Raw genomic sequence first — 16893 nt, 5'->3', positions numbered from 1 at the left:
CCCAATTTCTATATTCAAAACTGTATCTCGGTAACCCGAAATGATAAAAAATGGTACTTGGTCTTGATTTGAAGAACAGAATCTCCTCTTTCATGTGAGGTGAATGAATTTTATAAATATATGATCGTGAAGTAAGATACGTTTGTTTCAAAAAATCAAGAAATTCGCGATATTTTCCTCATTTTCACAGTCTCGACAGTTTTTCGATAATAAACAGTCATGCAAGATGGATTTAAGGCAACGTAGCTTATAAAGCTTATAGAGCATCTAATTCTCTTCCATTTGAAACCAATCGCAAGTTTCTATCATGTATCTTTCTCGTTTTAGAGACACTTGAATAACAGTGAATCGTAGAAAAAAATGAGAAAAATCATTTTTCCAATCGATTGTAACTTTTGAACGGTATTAAAATCAGAAAAACGATTTATGGGAGCGAAAAAAGGAGAAAATCTACAACCTTGACCACTTTTTTGGATTTTTTATCTGAAGTATTTCACAAGATATGCCACTTTGAATATGCGAGACTGTGAAAATGATTAATGTATCACAAATTGTTCGCATATTCAAAGTTGCGAATGAGCAAAACCTTATGCTCCATGCTCTTACTCATGAGCATTTGCTCTGGTTTTATTCATATGGGCCTATTCATAATGGCATATTCATATTGACTTGCAGAATATTCAGATTCTTTTTATTTATCTATCATTTCAGCATCTATAACTGCGGGATCATCCGGAGCAATGGTAAGAATTGCGGACTGACAAAGCAGCGGCAGATTGAGATGTATGAGGGCAGAACTTTATATGAGCTCTTTGAGGAGCTGGTAAGAACATTGTGGTATTTTTAATTCAGCAGGGGCGAATATATTATAGATTCCCAGGTTTTATTTGCTCTACCGATTACAGCTAGCTGGCACAAGTATAAGTCAAAAACGACTTTACAATAGGTGCTGACTTTTATAATAAACATAAAAATAAATGCAATAATCATAATATTTATTATAAATGTATTATATAAACATAATGTACTATTAGGCTACCCAGCAATCCCCTGTAGCCCAGTCAATGAAGGTCCAAAAAAGCAGTTTCGATCCGAAAATTAAATAAAAGCTGAATTTCCCACCATCGATAGAACCCTACCAGAGGGTCATTCTCCCAAAAGTCCCAAGAAACCCCCTTGGAGCTTTCTGCTCCAGCCCCCTAAAACATGAAAGATGCAGGTAAACACGGGAAATCAATTATCTCTGTAACTATTGATCGGGAACAGTCCTATTATATGCCATTCGATTCGTTACATTATGGACTACAATATTAGTTATGTAACCGGTGGAGGTATTTTTAACCCTACACCATTTCAACCCTGACATCATTTCTGTAACGGGGGATATCTTTGGCTCTATTTGATTAATCTTCCAAAATATAAAATATATAAAAATACAAGTGGTTTGATAGACATTCTTGCAGTCTATCCCACCGCAGTGCACCAATGTAAACGGAGGGGGGTTGTTGCTTCTCTTCTATAATATTTACCAAAATTATGCTAAAGTTTACTGCTATCAAATGATCTACCGGTATTCGAATCCTTGATTGGTTGGGAGCTCTTAGTGGATTCGTTCATTCAAATGCACAGATTATCATCATTGTCACCTATTCTATCAACTATAGTAACACTACGAGCTAGGAACTTCAATGAAAAAGACTTTTAAAATTCAACCTCAGGTTTATTGAACTCATAATATATAGAACGAATTAATAAAAGTCAGGTAACATGTCAAATTTTCAAACAAAGTTACTCAGTAACTGATTCAGAAAAAGAAGGTATATTCAATTTCAGTCTATACATTTTGGGAACCTGCTAGCTTGCTGCAACTAAATTCGGGCCTCGGTCATTCTATGTACTAAATTTCGAGTTAAATAAAAACAACAGTTTGGCACTCACCATTTCAACAATTTCAAATTTTGACAATATGAGTCGCATTCATTTCCTCAATAAATCGAACAGTTTTCTTGATAAAATAATATATATGTAAAAATGTAGGGGGTTTGCGATTGAATTTTTTTGTTTTTTTCCGATTAACTTCAAAGCAAGTAGTTTTAAAGAAAAATGAGCCGAATAATTAATGTAGCCACTCTCATTGCAAATCCATTGATGTATATTGTTCTGTATTTGCGATTCGATTTGACGCTGTGGAAGGGGAAACAATCGACGCAAAACGGCGCGGCTGGTTTTTTTAGCCATAGTAAACAGCAAACTGGAAATCAATTATCTCTGTAACCATTAATAGGAAAAAATCAATCATATGTCATTCGATTCGTTACATTATGGACTAAAATATTAGTCGTATTCATTTCCTCAATAAATCAAACAGTTCCTTGATAAAATAATATATGTAAAAATTTAGGGGTTTTTCGATTTGATTTTTGTTTTCTCCGATTAACTTCGAAGCAAATAATCTAAAGGAAATTGGACAAATAATTATTAATGTAGCCACATTCATTGCGAATCCATTGATGTATTGATTATTTATTAGCGATTCGATTTGACGCTTTGGAAGGGGAAACAGTCGACGCGGTACTGCGTGGCTGACTCTCTTCACCATAGTAAACAGTAAAATACAGTAGTAGGCCTACTGCTTTCTAAGTTGCATCTTATTCAAACTATGGCGCTAGAAAAAAACAATTTTGTCTATTGTTTTGACATGCGATGAAACTAATTTTTCACATTTTAATTCTCTAAAATCATTTTGTTGTTATATAAGTGCTAAATCATGCATTCTATGACAGACAAAGATATTGTTTGCAACCGATAAAATATTCATACTATTACATAATATAGGTAATACATATTTAAAATATGTGTGTATCATCATAATTCTATGCTAAAATTTATCATAAGTTATGAATGTCAAAAACTGAGATGAATCATAGATTACAATAGTGTTAACAGTGGCGATTTCCTGGAAAATCATAGCGTGCAGTTTTTGCTGTTTTCTACAGATAATATTCTCGAAGCCAGGTTGATAATATACCTTCAGTTGAGCCAAATATATATGACGGCTGAGGCATAAAAAAAATTATACATTGGGCTTGTTGAGTTGAATCTTTCTATGATTCTCTCTGTCAAGTAGCTTATCTTCCGTTCTTACTAGTTGAATCTACATTATTTAGACAGTCCAATATGAAAATTCAGTAGATTCTAAAGATGAAAGCTATGCAAACATACAAATTAAGGAAGAGTAAGCATGCATAAAAGGTAGGAAAATCATGAAAGTGTTTCACATTTAACCACAAAGTACCCTACCGTATAAGATTAATTGAAAGGTGATTCATCATCTTCTATTATTTTTGTTAACATATCGATTTTTCACCTCCACTCGCATCTTGTCATCCATTACACAAGGTTGGCAGAAGCTTTTCTTTATGTTGATTAATGTTGATTGAAATTGATTTTGATTAGGGCACCAAAAGAATAGATCATTTTCTATTTGAAGCATTCAAATTAAATCTATTGAACATGATTTCTTATGACTTATCATTCACAGATTTAGTTGGGTGAAGCTATTTGAAAAATGTACCTGATTATCAATTTCATGGTTTTTATACCATTCTAGTTCATTGTGATCATTGAAGGGTTGAAGTGATGAGTTAGTTCAAGTGAATTCTAGTACACAAGTGTATTGTGCTTATAATGGGCTCTTCTTTATTTTCTATCGATGTTTTGCTCCAGTATAGAAAATTCAAAATTTTGGTTTTACATTTTATAAGCTTTTTATAATATGAATTAACGGTAATATAAATCTGATTATTCCAGTATTAAATTAATCGATGTTGATTTCATTGTATCGCTTTGTATCAATGTTACTTGCACTGTTTGCAATTCATCACTATTCTCTCAAGAATTAGTTTTTTATGAATTTCATGATCTGAAAATTGAAGTTCAAATGCTATTTGGATTACGTTCACATTCCACTGTTTTTTTTACAATAATTGTTAAGTTGAAGATTGAGGCAATCCAATCCATTTGGAAGTAAAAGGAAATCACAGTGTGATTTGAACAGTGGATAGTAACTTTGAAATTCAGTTGCTCAATTCATTTCAGCTTGATACTATCATTTGTAATTATAGTTGATAGTTGATCATTGTATATAATGTTTATATTTCAGTTTGACTAATCTTCTATCACAGTCTCGCTTTCATTCATAAACATGATAATCCTAAATACGTTGATTACCTTGAAGATGTAGCTTATCTTACGTCGAACAATGTACAATACAAACAATTTTCATTAAATTACTATTATGATGATCATTGGAATTTCTGCCTGTGATTGAGAAAAAGTCATTTTATGAGTCTTAAAATTCGTACCTAGAAAAGTTGCATTATTACTAGAAATTTTGTTATTTTTACTATTTATTATGGGTACTGTACATTGATTTTTGTGATTATAGAGATCAACTACTCTATTCTGAATCAGAATAAGGATAAATAGGGAAATTGTGAGATGGGGATAACATCCATAGTTACATAGCATCAATTTGAAAGCTCTGATAATAATGATTTGAACGGAACTGCGATTCTAGCTTTGTATTGCCTCTTCATGTTCAGTGAGAATAGAAAGCTTCAGAGTGATTCGTTCTCACTATATGTGATAATATTGGTAATATTTGGTAACATTTGTTAATATTTGAACCGAATGTGCATCAAATTAATCTACTTTCAGCTTGAGAATTTTCAACTTATCAGGAGTACAGTGTTATCATATAATATCTCAGGTAGACCCACCCTTTTTTTTTGTTCACGTGAACTGATGATATTCATTCTATTATCAAGTGTTTAAATTATAAAGAGTGTTGAAACAAGATAAATCAAAAGAAAAGCTATGAAAAGAAATTTTGAATCATCATTTTTCACAAAATGAGGATAAGATGAAGGAGTCGGACTCATAATATATCATGAAACTTCGTTGAAAAACATCAATATCTGAAACGAGTTATCAAATTGTGTTACCTCTGACTCGTATGGAGAAGGCACACTTCAAATTAATATAATAAATTTTGTGAGCAAACAACGAAATCCTGATTTTTATTATGAGCATGGTTAAATCAAGAAAATCAAGTAATATTTTTTTAGAGTATTGAAAAGTGAAAATCTATATACAGCGCATGTCAAAACAATAGACAAAATTAATTGTTCCGAGCCCCATAGTGTAAATGAGATGCTATGTAGACAGCAGTATTAAGGTTGATTCACACATATGGGACTGTGCTGCGTTGCGTTTGCGATGGGACTGCGGCCAGTCGATTCTAGATCCAACACTACAAACACTACCAAAGATTCACAAACCCAACATCCCAATCAGACCGATAGTCAACTACAGAAATGCACCAGCCTACAAACTAGCAAAGCACACAGACAAACTACTAAGACAGCATATTAGCATTGACAGCCCACACATCTGAAGAACAGCACAGACCTCATTGAAAAAATAAAGGACTTAGATATACCTTATAACTCTACACTCTGTTCCTTTGACATTGTAAACCTGTACACAAACATCCCAGTACAAAAACCATAGACATAATTAAGAAGAAATTACAACAAAAACAAACAACACCAGAAATGATCAATGAATAATAGAAAGTTTACACATAATAACTAAACAAAATTATTTCACATTCAACCAACAATACTACCACCAATCAGAAGGACTACCAATGGGCTCCCCAATTTCTAGCATATTTGCTGAGATATACCTCCAAGACCTTGAAGAGACAAAGATCATCAAAAATAACACACATTCAAAAAGCATCATATACTGGCACAGATACGTTGATGACATAATTCTATTATACAGAGGAAACAAAAGACAATGTGAACTTTTTCGTACTCACATGAACAAAATAGACAAAAACATCCAGTTCACAGCAGAGTATGAAACAGAAAAGAAACTCAACTTCCTAGATCTAACAATCACAAAAAATATGAACAATCAGCACAGTTTCAATATATACAGAAAACCAACTACATCAGACACCCTTATCCACCAGACCTCCAATCACCCCACTCAACACAAACATGCTGCTTTCAAAACAATGATCCATAGACTAAACACCATCCCCTTATCAACAGAAGATTACAGTACAGAGCTCAACACAATAAAATTCCTGGCCCAAACTAATGGCTATATGATCCACTACTTATAGACAGAATCCAACAGAAAATGAAAAGAAAAACTCAAAAGCCCAGCACTGAAAATAACAGATTCATAACACTAACTTACATAAACTCAAAGTCCAACAGTTTAGCAAAGAACTTCAAAAAGGCAGGATTCAAGATAGCATTCCAAACAAAAAACAAAATCAAAAACCTACTAACCACAAGAGAACAGAAACAAAACCTATATGAAAACCCAGGGGTATACAAACTCAACTGTTCAAATTGCCAAAAATACTACCTTGGGCACAGCGGCCGTTCATTTGAAAAAAGATTCAAAGAACACATAAACAACCCCGAATCAGCATTTGCCACCCACTTGATAGGAAACAATCACACCTACACAGACATAGCCACAAATTTAAAAATTCTACACATCAGAAACAAAGGACCTGAACTAAACACCTTGGAACAATTTGAAATATACAAACACACTAAAAGAGACCCCCACAACATCCTTAATGAGCAAACCAACTTCAAATCACACAGCCTCTTCAACCTCCTACTCCAATAATCCACAAATTCAAACATCCCGCCACCCCCGCCGCCAACAGTTCAAAAATTCCCGCCACTCCCACAACCCACGCTGCTTAATAACCACATGTATTCAACAACGGAAGTGACAGCCAGTGTTGATGAAGGAACTAGTGTCCGAAAGCGCTACACTAATGTAAGTAGAAGCTAATAGCTTTTATTTATAAATACCTGACTGCTATGTCGTAATTAATTGTTCAAAGTGATTATTTAACAAGCAGTTCGTAATGGAATCAAACATTGAAAAAAAAAAATCAAATCGAAAAACCCCTAAATTTTTACATTATATTATTTTATCAAGGAAACTGTTCGATTTATTGAGGAAATGAAAGCGACTCATATTGTAGTCCTTGATTTAACGAATCGAATGACATATGATAGATTTTTTTTCCGATTAATGGTTACAGAGATAATTGATTTCAAGTTTGCTGTTTACTATGGCTAAGAGAGTCAGCCGCGCCTTTCCGCGTCGACTGTTTCCCCTTCCACGGCATTAAATCGAATCGCAATAATATTGCAGTCCATAATGTAACGAATCGAATGGCATATTATAGAACTGTTTCCGATCAATGCGTACAGAGATAATTGATTTTCCGTGATTACCTGCATTTTTCAACTTTGAGGGGTTTAGGGGGGAAAGCTCCAAGGGGATTTCTTAAGACTTTTGGAAGAATGACCCTCTGGGAGGGTTCTATTGATGGTAAAAGATTCAGCTTTTATTTAATTTTCGAATCGAAATAGTATATTTCGCACCTAGGGCCGAAAATGAGATTTTTCCGGCTCGAAAAGGCCGAGGACTAGAAAAGATTGAGAGCCGGAAAAACATTTTTGCCCGTGGTGTGAACGCTATTTTTAGCCACACAGAAAAATAAACAATATTTATATATATATATATATATATATATATATATATATATATATATATATATGAGAATAATTGTTTGTTAGGCACTTCCAAAAGAAAAACTGGAAGGTCATAGCTCTAGCAAATCTGAGGTTTTTATTCAGATTTGTCTAAATAACCTAAAAGATTAAGTTCAATTATGTGGGACGTTGAGTTCACACTTTTTTATTCTTTCAAATGACAATAAGATCATATTATTATAAATGTTTTGATTCTTGAATAATAAACACAAATGATAGAAAGTTTTTTATCAGCTGTTTTAGCACATTTGAAATTTGGCCAATCTGAATGTCAACGTCAACAATGCTTGTTGTCGTCAACTTTGAAAGTCTAGGTTAGAAGTTCTATCCTACTCTGTAAATCGAATTTGAATAGTTTATAATATCTTATCTGTATTTCATTCATCCAAATAAAATGATAGTATATTATTGCAGAGTACTTTATTCTATTCTAGGAGCATAAACTGATTCTGTTTCATAAACTTTTTGTAAACACTTTCACATCAAATCAGAATCAGCTGGCTTCAAGGTTATTTTACAGCCCTAGGGCCGTAAAAAGTTTACCGACCTGGTCAGAAAACAATCACTTTCGGCCTCCTTATGACGCATGAAAAACAGCTTATTACATCCAAGTGGGTCGAAAAAACCTTTATTGACTGGTCTACTGGTCAGAATATTTTATTTAGTTTTGTTATCCAATCAGCTGGATCGAACGTTTCACATTTGTGAGGTTAGGTTGTAGCGAAGTCAACAATAAGAAAAGAGCGGAGCGATCATCCTTCGAACATTTTTCGAACCTCTATCGAACCCTTGCGTAACATCTCGCGTAATGTTCATGATCGGAGCGATTGCAGAGCGGAACGTGTTGAAGGCGAGTATATATATGTACGCACCTTAAGGATAGTCATGTATCACTCATTTTTTAAGAAAGTGTTGGTTTTATACTAATCTTTGAATGAAAGCGATACATAGTTCTAATTAATCCACCAAAGAGCAATAGTTTCTGATGGAAACATAACATAATTTATGGCACATAATTGATTACCAAGAGCAACATGATTATCTTGAGAGCTAGGTAGCTCTTAGGTAGAGAGCTAGCTCTTAGCTGCAAATTTTGTTATTGTTGGGTTTTAGACCTTCAGCTTTATTAGTTTAGCTGATATGTACTGACACACAAAACTATGGTCCTGTAACCCAAATGTTAAATATGTAGTGGATTTGTCAGCATCTTGAATTCTATGCCGTAATATTATTTTCATTTGAATTCTATTTTAAATTCAAAGATAGATGATTATATATTACATTCTAAAAATTATTTCACTCTGAATGTTCATGCTTCACTTTCTTTATACTTTCTTACGGAAATATTATACTTTATACTTTCTTACTGTCCTTACAGTTCAATCTCTAGAAACTAGCATCCTTGGTGATAAGTTGATGAACTTTCTCATCAGTAGTGATACTAATTCGATTCTTCAACTTCAAATAGAACTTTTATTAAGAACATTTAAAGTGAAATGCATTTGGCAATCTACAAATGAATATTTAATTACCGAAGTTGTAATGATGATGATATTCCACAGCCACTTTTACAAGTTTTGATATGGAACTTGGCGATAATGCAAAAATGTGTCAGAAATATTTGAAATGGAATTTATAAAAACAAGTTTACACGTTTCTGATAATCCCAATGATAATTCACCCAAAACTTCAGACTCCCCTTCATGGGGAGTCCGGTCTCACAACTATCAAACGATAGACCGAAAAACTTATTGCCTGACAATACTAGTACTTTTAGTACTAAAATGAGAAATAAAAAGAGTACTAATTCTAGTACTCTACATTCAATTTGATGTGATCAACTCGACCCATATGAGAGGATGTCATTTATGAAAATTTATTATCTTTTTATGTTGTAGTAATATTATATTTCATCCCTAAATAAATTATTAGAATGTCTAGTGATGTGTTGCTCTTGTAACCTCTTTCAAAAAACTGATACACTCAATGTTGAAAATACTCCACTCCAATTATCTCCAGAAACACTCTTTCTCCATTCAAAGCATGACTTAATTTCCATTTTATTATTCATCATGAAAAAATTATTGATAGATTCTCAGGTATCAGGTAAATAGGTCTAGGTAAGCCAACACTATAGACATGGGGTGTAGATGATACCATTGAAATCTCTAGTTTCATTTTGCTTTAACTGATAAATATCTTGAAATTATGTCTTCGAATGGATTTTCATCTTTGATTAACTCTGTAACAAGAGTTTCAAATAATGAAAATGGATCTTGCATCGATCATTTGTTTTTAAGGTCTGCTAGTAAATGCATGGTAAGAAGTGGTGTCATTGAACTCACTTAACTGACCATAGAGCTACGTCACTGTGTATTTCTAAAGCTGCATTACACATATATGCGCCTCCAACCCGCACCGAGCATGCTCCGCCTTCGTACCGCCCTCGTTCCTCCATCGCACCGCAGTCGCTCCGCCCCTGCTCTGCAGTCGCACCCATCATGAACATTACAGAAGATGTTAGCTCTTCTCGCGTTCCCCGGTCGAACCACTCTTGCTCCCCGGTCGATCATCAATCGCTCTGCTGGAGTGACGTTCGGTTGCGGAGCCGAGTGAAAGTCTGTATGCACCTTAAAGTATCTAATAGGAATTGTATTATAAAAGGCTCAAAAGAAGTTATTAACTGCTTAGGAATTTATTATATGAACATGATTGGAGCTAAGTTCTTTTGAGTAATAATGTTGATTTAAAATTAAAAATGTTTTAGATTTTCTTTGTACCACCATTAATAGATCCAAATCAATTGTTCATTACAGAGTTAGAAATCAAACATTTAGAAAAATTAAGCCCTGAATAACTGATGGTCTTTGTGTTGCAATTCACAACCGTGATAAATTGTATAAAAAGTCTCGTAAAAATCCACAAAACATGCAGATAAAACATAATTTAACTGTTTATAGTAATAAAATAAAGACTTGGGTAAAGGCGGCCAAACAAAAGTATTTTGGAGAGATTGGTCAGCTATCATCCAGAGGCCAATGGAAGATAATAAATGAAGTATCTGGACTGACCTCAGTTAGGAAACCTATTGAGCATATTAGGAAGAATGAAACTGTTATTGAAGATATAGAATCCATAGTTAAAATATTTAATGAATATTTTGTCAATGTTCTGAAAGAAGTAATAAGTTCTATTAGTTTGCCCAATAAAGAGTCAAAGCAGTTCTATACTAGACATTTCAAAAGTGGTACTTCCCGCTCTACAGTTTTTTTTTTAAACCCATTTATTACCATGAAGTCTATTCCTTGATAAATTCTTTAGAAAATGACAAGTCTCCTGGAATGGATGGAATATCGTCACGCCTAATAAAAGAAATTGCAATGCCTATTGTTCCGGTTCTGGTAGATATATTCAATACTAGTATTTTCAATGGTGAGTTTCCCTCTCTGTTGAAATTTACCAATGTAGTTCCTATTTTCCATGGAGGAGATGAGAGTGAGGTGGGGAATTATAGACCGGTCTCTCTCCTTTCAATATTTTCTAAACTGTTGAAAAATGAATAAAAAAGCGTCTTCTAAAATTTTTGCACAGGAATAGATTCATTAATTCTTGTCAGTTTGGATTTCAGGAGGGGTTGAGTACTGAAATGGCACTGGACCACTTCATGTCTCAAATCTATTCAGGACTGAATAACTCTGAAGGATTGAGGGTGTCAGGGCTTTTTCTGGATATAAGAAAGGATTTCGACACTTTTGATCATTCAATTTTATTGGATAAGTTGAACAAGGCCGGCATCAGGGGAAATCTTCTTCAGTGGTTTGGGTCATATCTGAGTGACAGGAGGCAGTGCGTTTCGCTGAAGAGTGTGTGAAGCGAAACGTTGCCCCTGCTATGCTGTGGTGTCCCACAGGGTTCTGTCTTGGGTCCAGTTTTATTTTTAATATATATAAATGATCTTTTCGCTCACAAATTTCATGGCTCAATCACTTCATTCGCTGATGACACAACCTTGGCTTATGTTGCTAAGGACGCTGAACAGTTACATTTTTGATGCAGAGCAATTTCAATGACTTAAGCTTGTGGTTTGGAGTAAATAGGCTGGCATTGAACTCTGACAAAACAAAGTTTATCTGTTTCTCATTGTCTTCTTCATTTGATCTTCCTGACCTTCTTAGATATCATAGTTTAAATTGTTTATTCCAAGAGAGTGAGGACTGTAACTGTAGTATAGTCTCCAAAACCATCTCTATAAAGTATTTGGGCTTGACTGTAGATGAGCTTCTAACTTGGAATTCGCATATCAGGAAACTAAAAAGATCTTGCTTCCTTCTCCTGAGAAAGTTTTATTGAATCAGAAATGTTTTCCCAAATAGAGTTATTTGGAACATGTATTTTGCATTTGTACAGTCCAGGTTGAATTATGGTATTTCTTGTTGAGCATCTACATATTTATCACATTTTATGCCAATTATCATATTGCAGAAGGCTTTTATTCAGGTTATCTGTGGTGAGAGTAGATATGCTCACTCTTACCCCCTTTTCAGAGAATCATCTATATTGCCTCTGCGTCATTTATATGTATTCAAAGTTCTTTCCATGTTCTTTAGGCTAAGTGGCAATTGAGGTGCGGATGTTGCTTATAATACAAGAGGTAATACTAGAGGGTTAATAATTCCACCCAGATCATATTGCAGTCTCTTTCAAAAGAGCTTCATTTTCTTGGGTCTTACATTTTTCAATAGTCTGCCCGTCGAGATTAGAAATTCAAAAAATCTTAAATCTTACAAATCTAAATTACACCTATGGATCATTCTCCGGTTGAGATTAATGAGCTTTTTATCATTTTTAGATGAATCACCTTGACAGTATTTTCATTTGAGTTTAAAGATAAGCATTTTTAGTTGAGTTCTGAATGTATTTCACTCCTGTTTGCAGACAAGATGTATAAGTTTTCTTAAGCGAACAGTATTGTATTCAATGATCTGTAATATCATTTGTATAATGGAATTTGTCATGTAAGCGATATCATTGAATAAACGTTGATTTGTTTTGATTTGCTTTCCTTGAATTCTACATCACAAACTGTAAAGCTCATTTTTAAAAATCCTACACGTTAAAAATCTCAAAGACTTGTCTTATTGGCCACTTTGATGCACAATAAAAAGCCATCAGCCAACAGCCTCGTGCTAACAACACTCGTTTCTATTATGTTGCCACAACCATAAATTACACAATAGATTCTGTGGAGCACTGTTATCTCCTACCTTGAATAAGATGTGGGAGGGATGTTCCCATCTAGTTTCCCTTTTCTCTCAGAATTTACCTTTCCTCCATCGACTGTTCAATCCCAAGAAACTGGTTCTGGCTCTAGCTTCCCCTTTCCCCTTTCACAGTTATGGAACGTTGATGGTTGAAAGCGACGAGACTGATTTTGGATCGGAGTTAACTATTTGATACATGAACGTGCTTATTCAATAATGTATAATTATTATAATCGTAGCCTAATCAATACAAATCTGATTCGCAGTTGATTAGACATGTACTTCCTAGAAAAGCGTGTTTCAAGCAATTATGAAAAACTATGCATCCCAATCATTGCATTTTACGAAAAAGTTACGAGTTTTAATGGATAATTGACGGAATTGACTGAATTTCCTAGTAAACAGAGTAGTAGACAGGTACAGTTCGTTGATAGCCGACGAATGAATATTATTTTTATCAATAAAATCACTTAATGAAAAATTACATAATGTCCATCTGCCATTGATAGCTTAAAGCTGTGATAATTGAAATAAAACATTGAAAATCACTGTTTTAGTTGTCAAATGCACTTTTATTTTTAATGTGTTGGTTTCATCATGAAACTGCAGTCCTATAATAACAGTGCGATAATAAAAGTGAATTTGACAACATACTGTATTTTTCAATTTTGGAGAAGTTCCACAACATCAATATGTATTCAACAAATTAATAAAGGATACATGATAACAATAATTGACCATAGAAATAGCATCGTTAGAAAAACGATCCAATCAAATAGTTTTGTTGAATCGACGCGCCCACTTGTATTCGAATCTCCCTTGTCCCTCTTGAAAAGGGAATTTCCCTTGTTAGGGGTTGTATAGAACAAGAGGTTATCCTCCAACGGAGTATCTTCCCCTGGATGGCGCTACTTTTTCCCTGTTTTGGACTAGAAGTTTCCCTCCACGTCGGGTATTTCTCCCCGTTGGAGGTTACTTTTTCCCTCGCGCGGGCTGTTTCTCCCTGTTTGGGGTACTTTTGAGGGTTGTTCTCACCCCCAGCCATCGCCTGCCAGCTTATAAAGCCATATCAGCGGTGTCTCGTCCGTCGCTGGCTTACTCATCCACATTGGCAGCTCCTGGCAACATCCCCCGACTGACCGGACGTCTCGTGAGGCGAGAGAGTGAGACAGCAGCATACAGCCCGACTGAGAGAGAGTGAGACACAGAAAGCGTGAGAGCGAGCGCTCTTATCAGCACCGATGTATTTCCGACAGCTTTTCCTTATCAACGTCCTCCTATTCACCATCTTTCTTGTCAATTCCAGTTGTCTGGCTAGACCCAACAGGTAGGAGAACAAAGAAAATTGATATCAAACATGTATGAGAGGGTACTGGTATTTGGGCAAACAAACAGGTAGGCGATGAACAGAAAATAACTTAGTTTATAAATGTATATGATTGAGACAAATAATGTACTTTCGCCCACTGTCGACTGTAGGAACAGTGGATGATATTTTTTCCATTTACATTGAGCAATAAGACACCAGTAATGATTCAACTATACGGAAAAATATGTGGAAGTGCATATCTGGAAAAAAGTGTTTTCTACCAAGAAAGATTAATTGGAGGAATGTGGGAAAGCATATGATTATGGGAAAATTGCTACTGAAATTAAATGAAAGCCAAAGATCTTATAAGATCTAATCATGATAGTCGTTCTTACAGTTAATATGATTTTCAGGTGGGGATCTTTCAGAATATATCAACCAACATTATGGAATAGGAGATTAGAAGAGTAAAATAGAATGAGAATAGAAAACTTCTGTAGGTTTTGATCTTTGATGACATGAGGAAATTTGGAAAGTAATTTCCGCTATGTAACTTACAACGAGCTAATATAGAACTTTTGATCAAATCGGATCTACTTACAGTTTGATTGTTTAAAGAAGACGTCATTCAGAATGTATTCAGATTAATCATTTTTAAGGATTCCAGAGATATTACCTCAATTCGTGCCTACCAGTGATCGATCACTGGTACAATTTTCATCTTCAATACAAGGAATATCAACTTATCAGGAAAAGTCTTTTATGGGAATTCATTCGTTGTGAAATATCTTGAGTAGTAATATAAATTATTTAGATTGAACATTGGAGTAGCTAATTATAATAATTAGCATAATTACTATTATTATTGGAGTAGCTACAGTAATCAGTTTGATACAAAATTGGTATATTTTACATTCCCCAGGATTCATTTCTATAATCTACTGATACTATAATTGAATATGAAATAAAATAAATGAGAAAGTTGAAAGTTTTTCCTAGAATGGATTTTTTCCCCTTGAAAGTTCCAGTTAAATCAGTTTCGGATAGCCCACCGATCAATAATCAATAAGAATTTTATAAACAAAGTTTTGCCTAGATGAAGCCTTGGAATAACATTGTGAGAATGAATACAAACAATTCATGAACTATACAGTAGAATTATAGATTAACAAGACAAATTGAAGATTTTTTCTGGAAACATGAGAATTGCATTATACTGAAAGTCGTAATCACCGGAATTCATCCAGTTTTTCTTTTTAAATCATCCTTTTGAATATTATCAGCATTGCTTTCTTTCAATCAATATGCTGAAAATGAATGTATCTCCCTAGGTATTTAAAAAATCTTGCTACCTTTTGATAAGATTATAAATGGTGATTTTTTGTTCAACTCCAATTCTCCTCTATCATTGATCCAGTAAAAAATTATGACCCTCTCTGTATTTTACTTCAAAATCTTGGAATTTGTTGATTAAATTATATAATCTATTGTTTGATTCTGGAGAAAAAAACCATTAGGAGTCAGTCCATTGAATTCCATTAGGACCATTTTTTTCTCTTCCTGAAATACGTTGACGGAAGACAGACACATTCAAATCAAGAGCAGCATTCCTGTAGCTTTCCGAAAAGCTGATAGTGCTTGAGGAAAAGGTTATATTTTTATTTGTTCTTGGAATATATTTCTCCGATGATGTGTTTTTTACACACTTCACTTTCAATTCTGGTGTAATGACTCAATAATAGAAAGTTGAACTCAATGACTCATAATCATAGTTCAAGGTATCAATGGATAATTAGTATTGCTCTAATGGGTATTGAAGAACTCAATTGATCTAATCATCCACCCTAATTATCAAACTATTGAGACTAAAAATAACTATACACCTTCATATCTAGGGCCTTAAGTTGACTCTACTTAGATGTTTTCCATTCTTGATTATATTCTTGTCGAGGTTTCCAGAGCTAACAAAAAAATTGAAACGATATCTCTTTTATGTTGTATCAGATTGTTATTGAAATGTAAAAGTATTTTCGATATATCTAGGATTAGATAGGAGGTGATATTTCTTGTTTTGATAGTCCATTCTGTGAATTTTTTTGACTGATAAAATATTAACAAAATTATTTCTCATTTTTAATTAAACATTTAAAATATTGACGTATAATAAATAAGATTTATTTGCCATAAACAAATTATACGATAAGTGATTATTATGAATAACTTAAGATTCTGTATCAAATCAACGGTAAACGGGAATTTATTTTATGTTGAATTTCAAATATGTGCAGAACAATAGAATGAGTTGAAGTATCAGAGATTATTTTTCATTTGAAAATTAAAACTTTCAATTGAATGTAGAATCGACAAATGTAGCCTAAATATGATGATAGATTGCATTATAAATAATATCATATATTTCATATTGATTCCCTAGTAAATGCTCCATTCGCATTGTTCCGAAGTTGAATCCAGTAGCTCCTTCTATCTTCTATCCTAGTGGAGAAAAATTCATTCAATTTATTTATCCATTACGGAGAAAGCTCTTTCAAGATGAAGAAAATATTGATATTTCCTCCTTATCCCTTGATAGTGTAGTTGATATTAATAAATGACTTTCATCCTTTTGATGCAAACTTGAGTTTCTTGAAGTTTT

The 16893-nt window shown here is 33.8% G+C and overlaps 1 protein-coding gene across 1 annotated transcript in view; it reads left to right on the top strand.

Moving 5' to 3' along the window:
• The first annotated feature begins 13945 nt into the window (after positions 1 to 13945).
• LOC111044213 overlaps positions 13946 to 16893 on the top strand; it is a 66586-nt gene continuing 63638 nt past the window's right edge. The window contains exon 1 of the mRNA XM_022329300.2: positions 13946 to 14258. Coding sequence (XP_022184992.1) covers positions 14173 to 14258 — 86 coding nt within the window. The 5' untranslated portion in view covers positions 13946 to 14172. The remainder of the gene's footprint in view (positions 14259 to 16893) is intronic.

This window comes from Nilaparvata lugens, chromosome 8 (assembly GCF_014356525.2).
Source record: "Nilaparvata lugens isolate BPH chromosome 8, ASM1435652v1, whole genome shotgun sequence".
Taxonomy (NCBI): Eukaryota; Metazoa; Arthropoda; class Insecta; order Hemiptera; family Delphacidae; genus Nilaparvata; species Nilaparvata lugens.
This window is presented reverse-complemented; position numbering and strand designations above follow the sequence as displayed.